The sequence below is a fragment of the Podarcis raffonei genome, chromosome 1 (genome assembly GCF_027172205.1).
Source record: "Podarcis raffonei isolate rPodRaf1 chromosome 1, rPodRaf1.pri, whole genome shotgun sequence".
NCBI classification, from domain to species: Eukaryota; Metazoa; Chordata; class Lepidosauria; order Squamata; family Lacertidae; genus Podarcis; species Podarcis raffonei.
The window spans coordinates 124861292-124880882 of record NC_070602.1 but is presented as its reverse complement, the minus strand read 5'-3'; the positions used below and the strand labels follow the sequence as shown (position 1 = coordinate 124880882).

At 42.2% G+C, this 19591-nt stretch overlaps 1 protein-coding gene across 4 annotated transcripts in view; it reads right to left on the bottom strand.

The window, feature by feature from the left end:
* Positions 1–3624: 3624 nt before the first annotated feature.
* The window catches only part of TRAK2 (trafficking kinesin protein 2), a 37444-nt gene continuing 21477 nt past the window's right edge, over positions 3625–19591 (bottom strand). For all 4 annotated transcript variants that reach the window (XM_053360795.1, XM_053360811.1, XM_053360821.1 and 1 more), the window contains 10 exons: positions 18018–18096; positions 16302–16432; positions 15296–15370; positions 14203–14340; positions 11689–11765; positions 9532–9735; positions 7817–8121; positions 6142–6417; positions 5317–5416; positions 3625–4340 (listed from right to left, as the gene is read on the bottom strand). In XM_053360795.1, the coding sequence (XP_053216770.1) occupies positions 3674–4340; positions 5317–5416; positions 6142–6417; positions 7817–8121; positions 9532–9735; positions 11689–11765; positions 14203–14340; positions 15296–15370; positions 16302–16432; positions 18018–18096 (2052 nt within the window). In that variant the 3' untranslated portion in view covers positions 3625–3673. The remainder of the gene's footprint in view (positions 4341–5316; positions 5417–6141; positions 6418–7816; positions 8122–9531; positions 9736–11688; positions 11766–14202; positions 14341–15295; positions 15371–16301; positions 16433–18017; positions 18097–19591) is intronic.

Sequence of the window (19591 nt, the reverse complement as noted above, 5' to 3'; positions counted from 1 at the left end):
ACAATTAAGTTAGCACCATTTAGTCAATCAATCTTGCTTTATGGCAATGCAGAAGCTAGGAGGACAACAACATGAAATGACACATTAGCAATGTTTGGAAGAAATCACTGTACAACCAAAACTGTGCAAAAGGGTTTTTATGCATTTATTTATAACACTTGGTTTCCACTTATAAAGTCATGTGCAAAAACAATCTGCCACTGATTATAAGAAAAGTTGCAAAACCTGCTGAGTCAAAGCTTCACTCTTTTCTACACGGCTTATATAAGTTTTTCCGCTTCAGCTGAGATACATTTTACCTTTTTGGCTGCAAAAACAACAAATAATCTGTATAACCATTAGGATATGCATTTGGTTGTTTTTAAAAAATCAGCTTTCTGGTTCAAGAAGCAGAGAGACTGAAACATACCATTTATTTATCAAATGTGCGTTGAGTTCATAGTACGTAATGAAAATCTTTTCAATATTGATTTATATTACGTGTGTCTGTTGTGCTCAGTTGGCACCCCCAAGTATAGTACCCATTTTCAAGTATATACGTTAGTAATAAGATGGATAGCTGCATTGTCTCCTTGTTCGCATGACAATTATTTCCTTTCAGACATCCTAAGGTAAAGGTAAAGGGACCCCTGACCATCAGGTCCAGTCGTGACCGACTCTGGGGTTGCGGCGCTCATCTTGCTTTATTGGCCAAGGGAGCCAGCGTACTGCTTCTGGGTCATGTGGCCAGCATGACTAAGCCACTTCTGGCGAACCAGAGCAGCACACGGAAACGCCGTTTACCTTCCCACTGAAGCGGTACCTATTTATCTACTTGCAGTTTGACATGCTTTCGAACTGCTAGGTTGGCAGGAGCAGGGACTGAGCAACAGGAGCTCACCCAGTTGCGGGGATTTGAACCGCCAACTTTCTGATTGGCAAGTCCTAGGCTCTGTGGTTTAACCCACAGTGCCACCCGCGTCCCACTTCAGACATCCTACAGGCCTGCTATTATGGATGGCTGAACCACTGCTGTCAGAAAAAGCCGCCTTATACTGTAAGAATCTGGGATGTCACAGAGGGTCACTTGTGTTTTTTGAATCTATACTACCATCTCTTGAATTGGTTTTATGGTACTCTATGCTCCAAGGCTCATGCCCGAGAGGGGTTTTGGCACAAAGGTAATGTTTCGCTGAGAGAATGGACTTGAGGCACACTGCACAAAATGCACTTGAACAGCTGTGGATACAAATAGGTTTTCTTCCTTGCTACCACTGGCTTCACTCTGATGGGACAACCACTGTATTAAGCAGGGGTCCCTATCAGGGGCTAGACCAGGCTTTCTACTTTGCTGAACTGATATTTCTTTCTAACCTTTTTGGAAAGGGGAGGGGGGAAAGCTCTCTTTGAACAGATGAACATGCATTTACTGAATATACAAAATTAAATTTTACATGAATATGGTCTGCTTCATCCACTGATAACAGGGTGCATACAGTATAACTTAAAAACAGACGCAGTTACACAAAAGCCCATTAGAAATCCACTCATCCTAGATTATTTTAATCAAAAGATCGCAGAAAGAATTTACAGATTACATAAATCAGACATACCTTAACTTGCTAGCAGAAAGGTTGTGCTTGTTTCCCTCCAAGTATTGCTGGTTTTCCTGGGGAAATGCTACCATTTCATTACCTAATCTTTCTCTACTGCTGCAGAAATACAGGATGTGTTGGACTCCAAGTTTAAGAAATTAAACAAAATTCCCTTTTTATTTTTCTTGCCAAGGAATGCAAGGTTTCATACACCAAGAAAGAAATGCAATCCGAGCACTTTCAGATTTTCAGAACGTGCTTGTAGTCAACCCGTATACAGTTAATAGTAATTTATAAATAAACATTTACTATTTACAGGATTTCATTGAGTTTCCACAACCTATGGAGCTACTATATATGCTCATAGGTGATACTGAGGGAGATCAGTTGACAAAAGCACTTGGGTGTAAATGTTTGTGGAAACTTTTGCTTTACAGAAACCACCAGAAATCCCCACCTAAGGGATTGGTTAAGAGGAGAAAAATCATGTTGCAAATCACACATGGATATAAAAGACCTGATGGCTTGGTTTGCAGCTAATTTGTTTAGAATTTGTGGTTATAACTTGAAGTAACCGGAGGTCTTGTCAGGTCACCCAGCCACCGTTTGTGCTCTATTTTACCACGGAGCTCACTGCAAGCGTGATTTGGAACATCCTCACGCCTTTTAGATGTGCACAGAGGACCTGCATCTCACGTTTCCACTTCAGCCGTCACACAGAAAGTGTGAAAACAGGGAGGTACCCAAGTTAGGCGTGCTTCCTCTTCCCTTCTCTTGCCTCTGCCTCACATCCAAACTATCCCGAGACCAAATTTCTATCTGCTCATTCTGGCAAAACAAAAAAAGAAAACTTTCCATCACACAATAAGTCATTCAGAACATTATCTTCTCAATGAGAAAAAGTTTCTCTTCCTCTCCTTTTAGCAATGCCAATGCCTTTGTCTACTGCATAATGAAAAGAAACCACTGCTATCTTGGTTCCACATTAACACGGAAAGTTATGCATGTTGCTTTGTGCATTTGATTTTCTCCTCTATGAAAGCCGTGCAGGTGAAGTTTACCAAGAATCAGAGGAAAACTGATTTAGCTATAAAAGTGATCTTCCCAGACTGTGGCTTGGAGCCACGGACATTTCAGACTGAGGTTGTGTCATACATCTATGGAAAAGACCATTCCAGTATTCAACATGCCCCAAACGGAGATGGAGAACGTCAAACACATTGCTCTGTTTTTGCTAAATATCTGCTCCCGATTTAAGTAAATAATGTACCCTAAAATAAAGGACCTCGATTTTACTTCCTTGTAAATATTTGCCTGAGAGGGGTTTTCTTTTTTTAACTTGTGCAACAGGACATGTTGTCATAATTATGCCCTGCTAAATATGAATTACCTATCACAAGTATTTTCTCTGCTAAGCTTGTGGTGCTTCATTTTTAAGAGAGCATATATATATATATATATATATATATATATATATATATATATATATTTATATATATATTCCATTGGTACAGTGGTGCCTCGCAAGACGAAATTAATTCGTTCCGCAAGTTTTTTCTTCTTGCGAGTTTTTCGTCTTGCGAAGCACGGTTTCCCATAGGAATGCATTGAAAATCAATCAATGCGTTCCTATGGAGACCGTCGGGGGACAGAGGGGAAGCGCCGCGCGCCTTCCCCTCAGTCCCCGGACCTGTTTAAAGCAAGGGAAGGGGCAGCGGGGAGAATCGCTTTTCCCCGTTGCCGCCCCTTGGTTCAAAAGGGGTCTGGGGACAGAGGGGAAGGCGGAGATTGCGGGGCTGGCAACGGGGAGAAGCGATCTTCTCCCCGTCGCCCCTTGCTTGAAAATGCAATGAATTTGTTTGTGCTGCCCTCCTATTCATCGTGATGGACGATTAGAAATTTCAGTGCTCTCAAAACTGAACTTTGGTTTCCTTCCTTTCCTTCCACTCTCTTAAAATGTATGACTTCTTTTCCATACTCCATGCAAAGTCCTCCCTCCCCTACTTTAGCCATATACCAGCCTCCTACAACAACCCTCTTTTTAAAGCTCATGCATTTTGTATTATTTCCTCTGCTAAAGGTCAACCATGGTGAACTGCTCAGTTCTCCTCTAGAATTCCCATTTTTGCGGAGGATGTGCTCACTGGACCTCCAAGTGCCCCGATCAAGACAGGAAGGCTGTGGTTTCTTCTTAGCCCACCCATCAGATTGCTGCCTGCACTTACATACGCAGCAGAGTCATGCCGGTGGAGACCACTCTTGGCCCCCTGAACCTTCCCACTGTCCCCCACCTCCGGCTGTTTGACAGCTCTGACAATGCCCAGCTTCTTCAGTCTCTCCACCAGGTTCATCTTCAGCTGTCCTGCGTCGAGAGGATTAGAGGTTTTCTGTCCGTACATCTCCTGCAGTAACGTTTCGGCGGGCCGAGAGGCCAAAAAGTTTTCAGACGCATTTACTCGGGACTCAAACGGCAAAGGGGAAGGACAAGGGGAATGCAGAGGAGAATTGGGTGGCGTTGAGGGAACGGCAAGTATCTTGAGAGAATGAAACGGCGGCGCTTTCTCCAAGACTGGACTGTTGTAGACCTTGGCTGAGATGCCTTGCTCTTGCAGAAGCTTAGGTAAGCTTGTACTGAAAGTGATGGTCGAGTCTCTTGTGCTTGTCAGGAATTCTCCAATACTAAGCCTGTAGGACGCGGATGGGGAGCTTGTGACTGTACTGCTTGCACTACTGCCACTTCCAGAGCTCAAGGGGGCATATGAAGCACTAGAAAACGAAGCAAGAGAAAATTACATTCACTATACCAAGGGCAAAAGAAAAGCAGAATGTTTTCAGAAATCAAGAGCAGGACTTCTATGTGCTGTGACAAGGCTCCAAAGTCCTCGTCACACCTTTCCTTTACCAGCAACATCCCACAAATCATCTCTCCTTTTTCCTTCCCTGTTCCTATCTCTTTTCAAAAGTTTTGAAACATGATCCATAATTTTGCATTTAGCTGCCCAGAACGGTTATGCATTTAGGTAATTTAAAGCATGCATTCGATGCAAGGAAATATTTAACATAATGTCTAGTTTAACCTACGAAAAGGCAGACCATTCCCCTGCGGGCTCCTTCAGATAGCCTGTTGATTGCTCATTCATGATGATTTCTGCTTCCAGTGGTATCTGGGTGGTTACACACAATTCCTCTTTCAGTACTGTTTGTGCCTGCAAAAGTTTTGGAGTGGACATCCTGATCTGTTTCCAGTTGGTGCATGTTCTGTCGCTTCCAAACGAAATTCTGTAATTTTTTACGCTGCAAATGCTGCGGATTCTGTTTTTGGTCCAACTTTTCTTGCTCTGTTATTGCGGGAGAGCTCCCTCCACAGGCGGAAATAATGTAGTAACATTGGGGAAGACCAACCAAGTGGAATTATGTACAGACAGAATTATGTACAGACACCTTGGATATAGAAGAAGAATTTGGATTTGATATCCCGCTTTATCACTACCCTAAGGAGTCTCAAAGTGGCTAACAATCTCCTTTCCCTTCCTCCCCCACAACAAACACTCTGTGAGGTGAGTGAGGCTGAGAGACTTCAGAGAAGTGTGACTAGCCAAAGGTCACCCAGCAGCTGCATGTGGAGGAGCGGGGAAGCGAACCCAGTTCCCCAGATTACGAGTCTACCGCTCTTAACCACTACACCACACTGGCTCTCATTTGATGGCAAGCAGAATTCTGAGGTGACCACCAAACATCTTACCTGGGGGTGACCTGAGTGATATCGGATGGATGGAGAATCCTACAGGTGGTAAAAGTAAATGTAGAGTTTGTAGATGAGAGACATTTTCCTGGATTTGAAGCTAAAATATAAATAAAAACACATCAGATGAAAAGGAGATGGAGAACAGACCAGCAGCACAAAAAAATGAATAAAAATAAAAACCTGACTTAGTAAAGGGGGGGTGGAACTATTCTTCCAAGGGAAATATATTTCACTGACATTGGCTAAGTGTGCTGCTAATGCAAGTCTTAACTGTGGTTAAGGCCAGATGGGAGGAATTCATGCTGAGGAGGAGAAAGGCTGTAGGGAAGGAATACAAAAGACTATGAACTACTCTCTACAATGAGTATTCAATCTCCAGCATCACAAGACCATTTCAACTCAGGACTGGTTAATCTTTCCCTGTTATCTTCTGCAAAAGTGACACAGAAAAAACTCAATAAAGATGCGAGGGAGACACATTTTATAGTTGGCGAACTATGAAAACAGTAAACCTGTCTTTACTCAGATCCTCTGCTTTAGCTACGCACAAACTTGAAGAAAAAACAAATTCTACATGCCCCCTTAAAATGTATATCTTCTTGTATAGGAACGGCACGACATCAGTCTAGTCAGCAGTTAAACAAAAACAAAATACACAGAAAAATAACCTTTAGTAGAACTAAAGCACCAGTAGAAACAGAACAGCTGTCACAGTAAGAGATCAGATCAGCCAAATACTGATCTGTGCACTGCCCCGAGATCTTACGATGTTTAGATATAAATCTAAGCGACAACAACAACCACAATTGTTACAGCCATTACCTGCTAGGGAAACCGTTGCTGAATTAGTAGGTGGAAGAAAGATTCCTGCCAATGACTTTGGCACTGTGAGTTTCTTTTCCTCAAGAGGGGATTGCTGCACTTGGAAGGTTATGCCTTCATCCCTTTCTTCCTCGTCTTCTTCAAAATCAGAGAGGTGGTAGCCGTCAGCTTCGGACAGCGGTGTGAAACCTTTTGTCACAACGCCAGGGCGTGGGTCGAGAATTGTGCCGAGGTGAGGCTGAGCCAACTGTTGCCAATGGAACAGGGTCTGAGAACCTAAGGGAGCAGAAACAAATGCCTTCCTTAGCGTAATCCTAGGCAGCCAGCTATAGAATTTTTATTTTTTTAAAACTTCATTGAGAAAGAGAAATTCATTGAATGTAAAGGAAATACAGATTGGGAGGATTTTAAAAGGTGATGACAAATATCCTAACAGGCTTTTCCTTACGTTTAACTTTTACTCATTTATTTAAAATTTTGTAATAATTATTTGAATATATTTTAAAAATTGATATATGGGTGATTTATGATGGCCTATATTTGTAATGCCTAATAAAGGTTTGGTGAAGTAGTAAGAATTAAAAAAAATTATTATACAATACCCACAGAGAAAAGAATATAGCATTAAGTTTAACTCACATTTAACTTTAAAACAGAGGATACATTTGCCCCTGACACAGAAATGTAAGAGAGAGACGATGGCATAAATACAGTCAGAACTACTTTGCGTAATCAGCTAAATAGCAGTTTCAGCAAGCAAAAATGATTAAATTTCTTTAGCTGTTCATTGCCACAAACACTATGAGGTAAGAACTTGTTACTTCTGTTTTACTGATAGGGAAGTAAGCCTAAGGGCTGTGCCCAGTTTTCCATAAAATGGGGTGGGGGTGGAGGGGAGAGCAATGCAGAAAGGATCAGCAGCTGCAGGTAGGCCAATGAAAAGTGAGTGGTGCAAAATGATGTTTTAATGCAAAAGTTATTTTCTGCCTCCAGGATGCACTTCGGATGAACAGCAGTCAACAGGGGGAGCAAGTTGTCCCTGTGAAGCTTTCTGATGTCAAGCATGCTTAACCAGAGACCCAGCCTGATAACAGAAGAGTTTTCTGGGAGAAGACAACCTGGCTCAGGCCATGTCAGTGACTGGAAATCTAAGATTTGAACCCAGGTCTAGTTCTATTGTCTTTACTACACACGTCCTATATAGGACGAGCTGGACCATAAAGAAGGCTGATTGCCGAAGAATTGATGCTTTTGAATTATAGTGTTGGAGGAGACTCTTGAGAGTCCCATGGACTGCAAGAAGATCAAACCTCTCCATTCTGAAGGAAATCAGCCCTGAGTGCTCACTGGAAGGACAGATCCTGAAGCTGAGGCTCCAAGACTTTGGCCACCTCATGAGAAAAGAAGACTCCCTGGAAAAGACCCTGATGTTGGGAAAGATGGAGGGCACAAGGAGAAGGGGACGACAGAGGACGAGATGGTTGGACAGTGTTCTCGAAGCTACCAGCATGAGTTTGACCAAACTGCGGGAGGCAGTGGAAGACAGGAGTGCCTGGCGTGCTCTGGTCCATGGAGTCACGAACAGTCGGACACGACTAAACGACTAAACAACAACAATATACGGAAGAGCTTTTTTCACTGGAGAGGGAGAGAGCAGAGACTGTCTTCACCTTACCTTCGAGGGGTTTGACAATCTGTAGTTTGTCTGGGAGGAGGGAACGTAAGCTGTTGCTGGAGGTGCCAGAGAAATCAGTCAGTTCTGTACTGCTCCCCAATGAAAGGCAGCGCTCCACTGGGGTGCTACATCCACTAAATTCTTCTTTCTGGTCAGTCAGCAAACACATCTGGCGCTCCCATTCCTCTTCAAAGAACTGCTTTTCGCTCAAGTAGTTCTGCCGACGGAGGGAAAGTCTGTGTAGAGCAGTGGCTAAGTCATTTTGTCCAGGGATGCCAGGATGGCTGAGTTTTTGAGCTTCCCTGCTGAAAGTACAAAAAATACAAAATGTTATTATCTCTTATCTCTTCGCAAATAGCAGAGTGGTCAATATACAGTCTGTCAACTTCACTTTATAGATGTCGTGTACCTAGCATTGCTCTGAATTCTAGGAAACCAAAGAATCAGGCCAGTTTTGAAATCAGGGCAGTTTTGAAAGGTTCTGTCTGCTATTTAGATTGAAAATGGTACCCAGAGATCATTCATTTTATTTGCATGCTGATTTTCCACAAAAAGAATCACACTCAAAGTGGCTTACAACAAAGGAAACAGAAATGCATTTTGAAATCAAACGCAGCAAAACAACTTAATAACAACATAATAAATCAACAACACAACAGCAAGTATAAAAGAATATGAAACTGTAACTATAACAAGGTTACATTCATGACACCCAACAATAACAAGGGAGCTTGATAGTTTCCCCTCTCCCAAGATGAGATGAAAATCTACTCCTTTATCTCATGAGCCACTATGGTTAAAACGTCCCATTGCATAGCAAGCAGAGAAAAAACTTTCCAAAATATATAGTAGATGGGTGCAGTTGAAAACCACATTTAACACCAGTTGTTACTGTGGGCTGAATTAGTGGTGCTACTCTACCGGTAGTAATTTGCATGAAACTTCATCTAGTATGGGTGTGAAGTCTCTCTGCAACATTGGAATGCCATCATTTCACAGGGGAAAACAGAGCTTTCCATCAAGAATGGATGCAGGCCTGAGCATAGCATGCCCACCATCAAGGAAGTCTGTGCAGAAGACTCAAAATGCTCTTCCTCTTTGTTGCTCAACCATACTCCCTACTGAATGAACTCCCTTCTGCCATACAATAATTGTAGCCTGTGACTACTTCCTTGCTTTAACTGCCTTCAGTGCCGCATTGTTAATGGGTTTGTTCCACCGAGTTGTTTTATTCATCTTGCATTTACTGCTTTGAGAGTTTGGGTTGTTACTTTTTTAATAGAAAACAACCTAAAAAGGATTTTAAATACGTACATAAATAAGTACCCTGTGCTCAAATACTTTAGAAGTTTGTACACACAAATAAAATAATTGTGTGAAAACAGGAATGGCCGGGTGGGGGTGGGGGTGGCGGTAGATCCGTACATTTTACTGTTACCTATGATAATAGTAACTCTCTTTCCAACAAGTTCATTCTATCTACACTAAGCAAGTTCAATTCTCATTGGGCTGAGTTGAGTTGTGGCTTCCCACCCTTTTGGGGTTTGTTTGGTTTTGTTTAGCATTTTTTTTGGGGGGGGGAACCTCTGCAAACCTCAGGATTCCCCCCAAGCAGGCTGCTAACATCCTTCTTGCGCATGGATTGTACTGATTTGGCTACATAAGCAATTGCACCCAGGGAAGTGAAATCAGTGCTGGTGGATATGGCTTCCTACTTGGAAAGGCTCTCTGAGCTGGTCTTCTGAGACGGAGTCATCTTTCCTTCCACCTGCCTCAAGTCAGAATGGAAAGGCTTTGCCGTCATGACAACACTTGAGCGATTTGACCCTGGAATGGGTAGCGGGGCAGGACACAAAGCGGAACGGCCGCGTGCAACGTTGGCAACTCTGACAGTATCAAATATGCGCTTCTGTTGAACCCTGAAAGAAAAAAGAAAGACCGATAATGGATGCAGAAAAGCACTGAAATTCTGACCAAGCAGATAGGGAAAGTCCTTCCATGTGTGGCTAAATTTGCTAGAATTCTAAAGAATATAAAGCTTAACTTCCAGAGCAGTCATTTTGTGAAATAGCCCCCAAACAAGTGCAAACTCCAAAGGGATTGCGCCCCATAGTACACAACCTCTTCACCTGCACAGGCCAGTAGCCTCATTTCTCAATTACTGCTCTTGCCATCCCAGGGGTTCGTGTGTCCTCACATTTGCCCTTTCCCCAAGTTCTTTTTTTAAAAAATACATTTTTATTAGATTTTCCACCGTGATAACACAAACCACAAAGCAAGATGATACACAAAAACAGAAAAGGATAAAGAAAAAAGAAGAAGGGGGGAACAATAAACAGATAGACAATAGTAACAAACTTAATTCTTCACAAATCCAACCTTTTAAACATCTTGGTTGACTTCCTCAAATCCCTCCCTTCTGAGCTTCCTTGTAATTAAAAGTAACAGCTTTCCAATATCATTATTAAACTAAAACAATTTCCAATAATAGTCCATCTTATTCACTTTTCTTAACATTCTGAATCCCATTTATTTAATTATAACTTAATTTAATCCTAGGCCTATTTGATTCTTTCAAGTAATTTCTAATTTTTTATATTACAATATTTATTCAAATAGTCCTTGAATTTCCTCCAGTCCTCTTGAAACTCCTCTTCTTTCTGGTCACGGATTCTTCCAGTCAGGTCAGCTAGCTCCGAAAAGTCCATCATCTTCACTTTCCCCAAGTTCTTTGCAGCTGGCGTTACCATCCCCTTTCTGTACCCCATCCAGTGTCCTTTGCTACGATTGGCACCATTTCCACTTCTTCCTCCTTCCACACCTGTGCAGTTGGTATTCCTTATCCTTATTAATTAAAATATTTACCACTGTGCCTTTGAAAAATAATGTAAGGCTTACAATAAGGTAATGTGTTCCCTGTATCACCACTCCGACTTCTGCTGCGTTTTGGACTGCACTCACACCTGATTCTTGTGTTACATTGGGGACGAGGTAGTTGCTGCATGCTGAATAACCTTCTTGCATTACTAGGGTTACATAAGCAGCACAGGACCACCTACAGTTAAGTGACCACTACCATCACATAAAAAGAGACCTTAGATATTCTTATACAGAGATGGAAATAGCTGGGAAGGGGGATATGGGATCCATAACTTCCTCAGCTAGCAGTGAAATGTACTTTTGGATGATGAAGAAGAAGAGTTTGGATTTGATATCCCGCCTTTCACTCCCTTTAAGGAGTCTCAAAGCGGCTAACATTCTCCTTTTCCTTCCTCCCCCACAACAAGCACTCTGTGAGGTGAGTGGGGCTGAGAGACTTCAGAGAAGTGTGACTGGCCCAAGGTCACCCAGCAGCTGCATGTGGAGGAGTGGGGAATCGAACCCGGTTCCCCAGATTACGAGACTACCCCCTTAACCACTACACCACACTGGCCCACTGGCTTTTAAAAGATTTCAGGAGGATAAAAGCTCTGGCGGTGAATTCTTTGCTTTTTTTTTGGTGCAGGCCTTAAAAGTTACTAGAAATAAATGACAACTTCTTTCACCTCCATGTTTTACAGAATCTTTTAGAGTTTAATATGAATTAAAAATAAACTAGGATATGATGTTAAAGCCCTAAAATACTGGTCAAGAAGGAATTTCAAGAAGAAATTATGATATGAATTCTGAAACAACTTTAAAAGGTTGTACTCAAACGTGCATAACAATAATTTTGTCACAGCTGCTGATGTCGCATGACCGTGTAATGCATATGGAGGAATGCTGGTTTCTCAAACTCTTCCATATTTAAAGAAAAAGAAAATGGAGTCTCCAGAACCAACTGTGACATGTCAAAACGCATTAAGGGTAGAAAAAACAAGAGTGGCACTTACTTTTGCTTAGAGAGGGATTCCTCATCCAGACTCAGCTCTCTTCGCATCGTTCCCTCAATCTCTGCTGCCAAAGACTCCTTAAAGTCAAGCAGATATTGGTGTTTAATGCCCAAGAACTGAAAACACACGGTTTTTTTGCTCAGGCTAACTACATTAAGAAAATGAAGAGATTAATTTAAAGTGGCTTTCTATACTACATTTTTGTGTGCGTGCATGCATGTATTTACTGCCTTCTTGGAGCTAATTGTCAAGTTTGGATCCTTTTCTGGAGTCACCCATCTCATCTCTAAGGGCTAGGTGAGTCATTCTTGTTTTTAATACCCCTCTACCACTCGGTCATTAGAGACTGTTTTACTAAAAGAGATGTTCCTATCGGTTATTTAGAAAGGGAGATATTAAGGTAGAAAAAACAACTTTCTCTGCAGAGTAATTGAGAAGCTTCAGCAACGTAACTTTCTAGGGTACGTTCCCTATACCCAGATAAAGGTAAAGGGGACCCCTGACCATTAGGTCCAGTCGTGGCCGACTCTGGGGTTGCGGCGCTCATCTCGCTTTATTGGCCGAGGGAGCTTCCAGGTCATGTGGCCAGCATGACTAAGCCGCTTCTGGCGAACCAGAGCAGTGCATGGAAACGCCGTTTACCTTCCTGCTGGAGCAGTACCTATTTATCTACTTGCACTTTGACGTGCTTTTGAACTGCTAGGTTGGCAGGAGCTGGGACCGAGCAACGGGAGCTCACCCCGTCGCGGGGATTCGAACTGCCGACCTTCTGATCAGCAAGTCCTAGGCTCTGTGGTTTAACCCACAGCGCCACCCGCCTCCCATACCCAGATAGGACACAATAAATATCCCTTTATTCTAAGTAATGAATCAATATGTTCTCATTTCAACATTCCCTCCTCCTCCCTCCAGAAAAGAAAAATTCACCATACTTATGGCTGGCTTCAGTGAGAATTCACTATGAACAAGACTGAGGTTGCTAACAGAACCAGGGAAGCCAAAGGAAACTAAACTAACAAGTTGTGGAGCAAGAATCAAGTTATATTTAAAATGGTTCAGAACTGTAACACCACTGTGATTCTGTAAAACCCGGGTGCTGAAGTTAACTATCGTGCCAAGTCTGAGGTCAGAAATGTATATGTTAATTGCTGAATTTCCATCATTCAGTTGCAATGAGAAATTTCCCAACATTAATGAAGGAATTAAGTCATTCCTAACAGCAAATTAGCTGTTTCTGCATAGGAAGAATTATTGCATAGGATCCTTGTTCAAAACAAATGCTTTTAAAATGTTAAGTTCTGATTCTACAGTAGTCATAACACTGAGACCTTACTAGGCAGACAAGTAGCAAATAATCACAATATGTACATGGAATAAAGCCTGAATTATCCAAAAGTTATATTAAGCATCCTTTCAAAGTTTGCACATTCTTTCTAGCCACATGATATTCTAGTAACTCCTTCTTTATTTTGTGTGCACAACTGTGACCAGTTACCACTAAAGGCTAAATACAACACAGTCTCAGATGACCATGCTGTGTAGTTTTTTTTCCCTTGACGAAAAGAGATAAGGAGGAAGGAAAAATGAAGCAGCTGCTTTTTCCACAGCCATCCTTGACAAACAGATGACTAAAGATCAGTCGGGGGTATCTATTCCTGCTTCCTCCCTCTGACGATGGAACAGGAGAAGGCGAAAAAAACAGGAACAGAGGTCACTAAGTGATTGGCTGAAAAGTCTGCATGATGGGTGAGGGGAGAGTATTAGTGCTATAATGAGGATGCAAAGCCTGGAACAAAAGTTCCAGATTCTAAACTGCACTGCTGGGACTGAAGAAGCAACATTTCTTGGAGTCCTTCTGCTAAATGTTTTATGGAAAGAGTGAACCATGATACCAGAACGATAGTGACCTATGGGCCACACTAAGACAAACCATCATGCCTTAAGCATGAATGCAAGGTGCCTAGGGAGGAGCAAAGCAATCATTTCACTCCTTACAAGAAGCCCACAAACTAAGGCACCGGCTTAGCATGTTGTGCAAAGCTGGCTGATGTATACTAGAATTATCAAAAGCCTCCTTGTGCAGAATTGCCTGATTTTTATTTATGGTACATTTACACCCCTGCTTTCACCATTAAATCTTAGCTGGTGTACATGGACATCTCAGGACATCTCCCATCCAGAAACTGCCTAGCTTCAACAAGGAGTCTGCACATTTCAGCAGAACATGCGGTGACGCCTTCCTCCTTTTCCAGCTGGTTTGTGTGGTGTGATCCACAATTGCAAACACTGAACAACAGAGGCGATGTCGGGGAAGCTCTCTTAGAAACGACAAAAGTGGAAGGCTAAATTTAAAAGATGGAATCATAGCATGGCAGAGGTGGAGACCATTAGATCCCTTAGCGAACTGGCAGCTCTCTTTAAGGGACAAGGGCAGTCACAGTTCAAGTTTGCCCTTGAAGTTTCATGTTACTTAGAACCAGCTGCCGGTATCAAAGAAAAGCCTTGTCGAGTTACCACAGGAAAGGCTCCACATGACTGTGGGCGGCAGAGAAGGGCGGCGTGGCTGGCTTTGCTGCGAAGCCCCTTTGCTTCTTCCTGAGATTCATGCAACATCCCCAGACACTCTGCACTCCGCTCTTGCAAGTCATGCAGCTGGAAGAACACAAAATGTCAGTCATTTAGTAGGCAGAAAGAACAAAGCTACTGAAGAGGAGGGGGGAATCGCACGTAAGCCAAGGAAATATTATTGCATTCCACTTCGGTATGTACAGAGAACAGCACAAAAATGATACCCCTAAAAAACCCCAAAGTGTCACCCAACACTTCAGAATCCAGGGCTCCAACTTAATGCCTCTTGCTTTGTCTAAGTAGTGGCATGTTCCTAATTTTCTTCATTACAGGTGTAAGGCAAATGGCATAAAAGGGCTTTTTAGCAGCAAGGAAATCTGAAGTTTAAACATGCTGTTTTCAGGAATCACTTCCTTCTTCCCAGTTGAAGGGGAATGTCCAATGGCTATATTTTTATGTGGAAATTCTTCCATTTCAACAACGATTTGTTTCATAAAATAATCAGAAACATAAAAAACACATATCAGTCAGACTAGGCGATTTTAAAATTAACTTTTTAAGATACCTATATCAGGGAAATATTTTTTTTCCTTAATCCACAGTTCTTTAGACATATTGAAATCAATATGTTGATATGCTTTCAGTACTTTTATCTTCCCTTAAAACTTAAGCAATGTAAGGGAAGGGCTGCTTTCAATTTGCTTAAACTTAACATATTAAGTATCCTCTATTGATTTTTTTCCTAGTCAATTATTTTTCCAGTATTAATTACTGGAAAAAACTTCTGAGATATTTACACAACCTGTAAAATGAAAATGGCAATTTTCTTTTTAGCTTTGCCTATTCAACGCTGGTCAAATAAAAATAAGCTGAATTGGAGCCAAAACCATTTGGGGTATGGAAAAAATTCCATCAAGTATTCAACATTTTCTACCCAACCACCCACACAGCTGAGTGTTTTTCATGGCAGAAGACAGTTCATATTCTCCTTTCTCCTTCCCTCCTCACTTTTCAAATGTGAAAGTACAAAGATCAATACCTCTGCTGTCAGCTGTCTCTGGGCATCTTTGGAAGCTTGTAGGTGCAATTTCAACTCTTCCTTTTCAATTACATGCTGAGGGAACACAGAAGATGATTATTTCAGCCTTCCTTTCCAGAATATTATTGGAAGTAACAATCACTTAGCACAAGGAACTGCCCCCTACTCTCCCATCAATGGTGGCAAACTGGATCTGACTGGCAGACCAGAACCAGAACTGGCCCACCCTCCACAGGGCACTTTTTACCACCCCAACCTTTCACCTTATGTCATTTGACAGGTGATTGAACTTAAATTGTGCTCACAGTTCTTCTTTTGCAGCCCCAGCTTGAATTCAAGCAGAAGCTGCAAAGAACCTATTCAGCAGCGATCAATTCCACTTGGGAGTTCCTGAGTGGAGCTGGTTCCGGGAAGGACCTCCATTTGGTGACCTCAAATGGAACCATCAACAGTACCTTCCCAACTGCTGCCCTGCTAGTGTGGGATAAAAAGGTAAAGGACCCCTGACAGTTAAGTCCAGTTGCAAATGACTCTGGGGTTGCAGAGCTCATCTCGCTTTACTGGCCGAGGGAGCCAATGTTTGTCTGCAGACGGTTTTTCCGGGTCATGTGGCCAGCATGACTAAGCCGCTTCTGGCGAAACCAGAGCTGCGCATGGAAACACGGTTTACCTTCCTGCCAGAGCGGTACCTATTTATCTACTGCACTTTGACATGCTTTCGAACTGCTAGGTTGGCAGGAGCAGGGACCGAGCAACGGGAGCTCACCCCGTCGCGGGGATTCGAACCGCCGACCTTCCGATTGGCAAGCCGTAGGTTCAGTGGTTTAGACCACAGCGCCACCTGCGTCCCTGTGGGATAACCTGCCCCAAATCATTTGATGTCAGGTGTGGGAGAGGTGAGTGTGGCTGGGGAAAAACCTCTTTGCAGACCGGAGACCTGACAAGCCTAAATTGGCCCATGGACCAAATGTTTCCCATCCCTGCTCTAGCCTATGAGCACACAAACCTCTTTAATTTTATGCTGAAGATCAACAATCTGGGACAAGAGGGATGAGATCTCTTCCTGGTACTGAAGCAGCTCTTCATTCTTCCTTGCCAGCTCCTCACTCATTCTTGCTATCTGAGCATTCGTTTCCCCTAAAATATGCATCACAATACATGGTAAGTTAAGGAAATGACTTAACTAAGTACTGCCCATACTAAAAAAACATAATAACTCGCAAACCTAAGTTGTTGTGGGGGGTGGGGGTGGGGAATCGTAACGAAACAGCAGCAAAAGTCAGAAACATCCAAATGGTGAAAAAGCAATCAAGGGAGGAATTCATTCCAGCACTTTGGTCATCATCAGTGCAAGTTTCCCAGACAAAATTATCCCCCCTCTCTGCTCCTGCATGCTGTTCTGGGGGTCCTCCGCATCAAGCCAATTTTGGCAGGAGAAGGACAGGGAAAGCTCTGTTGTGCTAACTGTTGTCCTTGTGCAGTCATTTGCCAGCAGGGCTCAACAGTTGACACCCACGGCAAGATGGCAACAATCCTTACTCCAGCCCAGATGTTCTAGATTCTGCTTCTTACAGCAGCACTGGCCTTAGTCATAGCTAACACTAACTGGAATTTTGATATCAGCATCATACCATTGTTTCAACAACCTTGCAAATACTAGTTAACACAAGATTTGTTCAGATTCCAGCCTTGACCACATTAAGGCTGGCAAGGAAAGGTTAGGGCAATAGGCAATTGTGGGGGGAAGGGACATGGGGAAGTCACACACAACCCTGTGGCTCATTTTGATAGCTAGGTAGGTAATTAGAAACATCAGGTCGGTAATACATAAAATTCTTTAGTAGGTTTGTTCTAGGTATGTATGTGCAGAATTGAGAAACTGATATTGGTAAAGCAAACCTGGAGTATCAGTAGGAGATCTACAAGTTTGTGTGTCTGTTTTGAAAAAGGCCACTTTAAAAAGGATTCTCATCGGTAAATTGCATAGCAGCGATTATTTTCTATAACTGGATGAGAACAACTAAAAGCTAGAAAGGTTGTTGAGAAGTGGCTCTTTTATTTAGATGACGTTAGAATTCAAAGTTTCTGAAAACCCCATATCTCACCTACAAAGTGTGAAGGGAGCCAAGAATAATGTAGTAATTCCAGGGCTTGCATTAAAGATGGTATTCTACTTGTTAAGACAGAACGAATTGCAAACTGTATTAAAGCATCAAAAATGTTAGTTGAAAACTTTTAGAAAAATATTATGACTGCCAAGCGTGAGAGATTAGAAAACGATCTGGAATATCATGCTTACATTAGAGAAAGAAAGAGGTTTGGGAATAAAAACAAAAATGGACCAGCTTTACAGGAGACAGAAATTCAAACAGTAATCTGTTTAGACCCGTGAGAAACTATTTTACAACATGGTATAAATCACATGGTTTATATTTTCTGCTATCACATGGTTTATATTTTCTGCTATTTTCATTTATACGTTTTCATGTTTCTTTACAGAAATGTATTTGCATTGTTGCCTGTGTCAAAATTTGCTTTATGAACCCTTGGGCTGCAGCAGGTTTAGAAAACTTAACATCTTTAAGGGAGGTCAATGCTAGTAAGGCTAATTGCTTATACAGATTTATGACATGGAAAGATAGGGGTGTGGCTGATGAGTTTATATTCAATGATAAAAATATTTTTCTTAATTCCTAGGGGAAGAAGCCACCTATAGACTTACTGATCTCTTTGACACAGTCACTGACCAGCTGCTGTTCCTTCTCTTCGTATGTCATGGTTTCAGTCTTCAGATGGCAGGCCTTCAGAAACATTGAGAATTCTTCATTAATTTTAAAGATAGTCCTGCATGTAAATAGATTCTCTCCTCTACCCATTCCCCAACCAATCAAAAATAAGTTCACTATATCCTAAGATGTTGTGAATTTGACAATTAAGTGTGTCACTTGTTTCCATTTAAGCCACTTCCTTCACTTCAGGAAACACCAATTGCTATGAACAAATATGAAGTTGGGTGGTTATACAAATCAACCAACCACATTCTAAAACAGACACTTCAAAGGAAACCGTTTACTGCAAAAGCTGCCAGAGAAAGCAAGGAAATTAAGATTAACATTTCTGTTTGATCCACCTTCAGTTCAACATACTGCTAATTACCATGGCATTTTCTTTTTCTAATAGGTAGACGTATTTGTTAAACCTTAGCAATGTGTCGCTGTACTTATGTTGAATGTCTGCACTGATGCTTCATAATGCATATTTTATTTTTCTGGTATCTTCGCTCTCTCTTATTTTTCCTTCTGTATTTTTTCCCTTATAATTCTAACACACACACACACACACACACACACACACCCTGTCAGAGAAATCCACTAGCCTGAAAACAAATGAAATCACCAATATCATACAAGATGTTAGAGAATATAGCTTTAAAAAATGGAGGTTTTCGTAATTAGTATTTTCATCTGAAATACAAAAAAAGACAATAAGCCTTCAGCAAAAGACAGAAGTCACTTTCAATCTAAAATAAAGACATGGTAAGTATATTAAAAGGGACGCGGGTGGCACTGTGGGTTAAACCACAGAGCCTAGGACTTGCCGATCAGAAGGTCGGCGGTTCGAATCCCCATGACGGGGTGAGCTCCCATTGCTCGGTCCCTGCTCCTGCCAACTAGCAGTTCAAAAGCACGTCAAAGTGCAAGTAGATAAATAGGTACCGCTGCGGCGGGAAGGTAAACGGCATTTCCGTGCACTGCTCTGGTTTGCCAGAAGCGGCTTAGTCATGCTGGCCACATGACCCGGAAGCTGTACGCCGGCTCCCTCGGCTAATAAAGCGAGATGAGCGCTGCAACCCCAGAGTTGGTCATGACTGGACCTAATACCCTTTACCCTTTACCATAAGTATATAAAGAATAACCAACTGAACAATGTATCTATGGGGTTTATGAGACTGAACTCTAAACTAAATCCTCAAGGACCATCTTGGCTGCGGGTTCTGGAGGACCTGCTCTCTGCCTTACAGGCCTTTTCCACCTGGCCTGGAATGGTGGGTCCCTGACTGACTCCAGCTGCAAAAGCTGAGGCTGTTGAAGAAGCCACAGACCATCTTGGCTGTCACTTAGCGCAGACCCAGGTCATTGAGCCTGAGCTTCCACAGCTGCCACCCGCCATGAACCACCATTGGCAGGATTGGCAGCAACAGTAGCTATGTTCTGTGCTTGTGGTATTTTACTTTCTTGCTAATCAGATGTGCATTTTATATTTGACTTCCTTTAGTAATGTTTTATTTTGGAATGT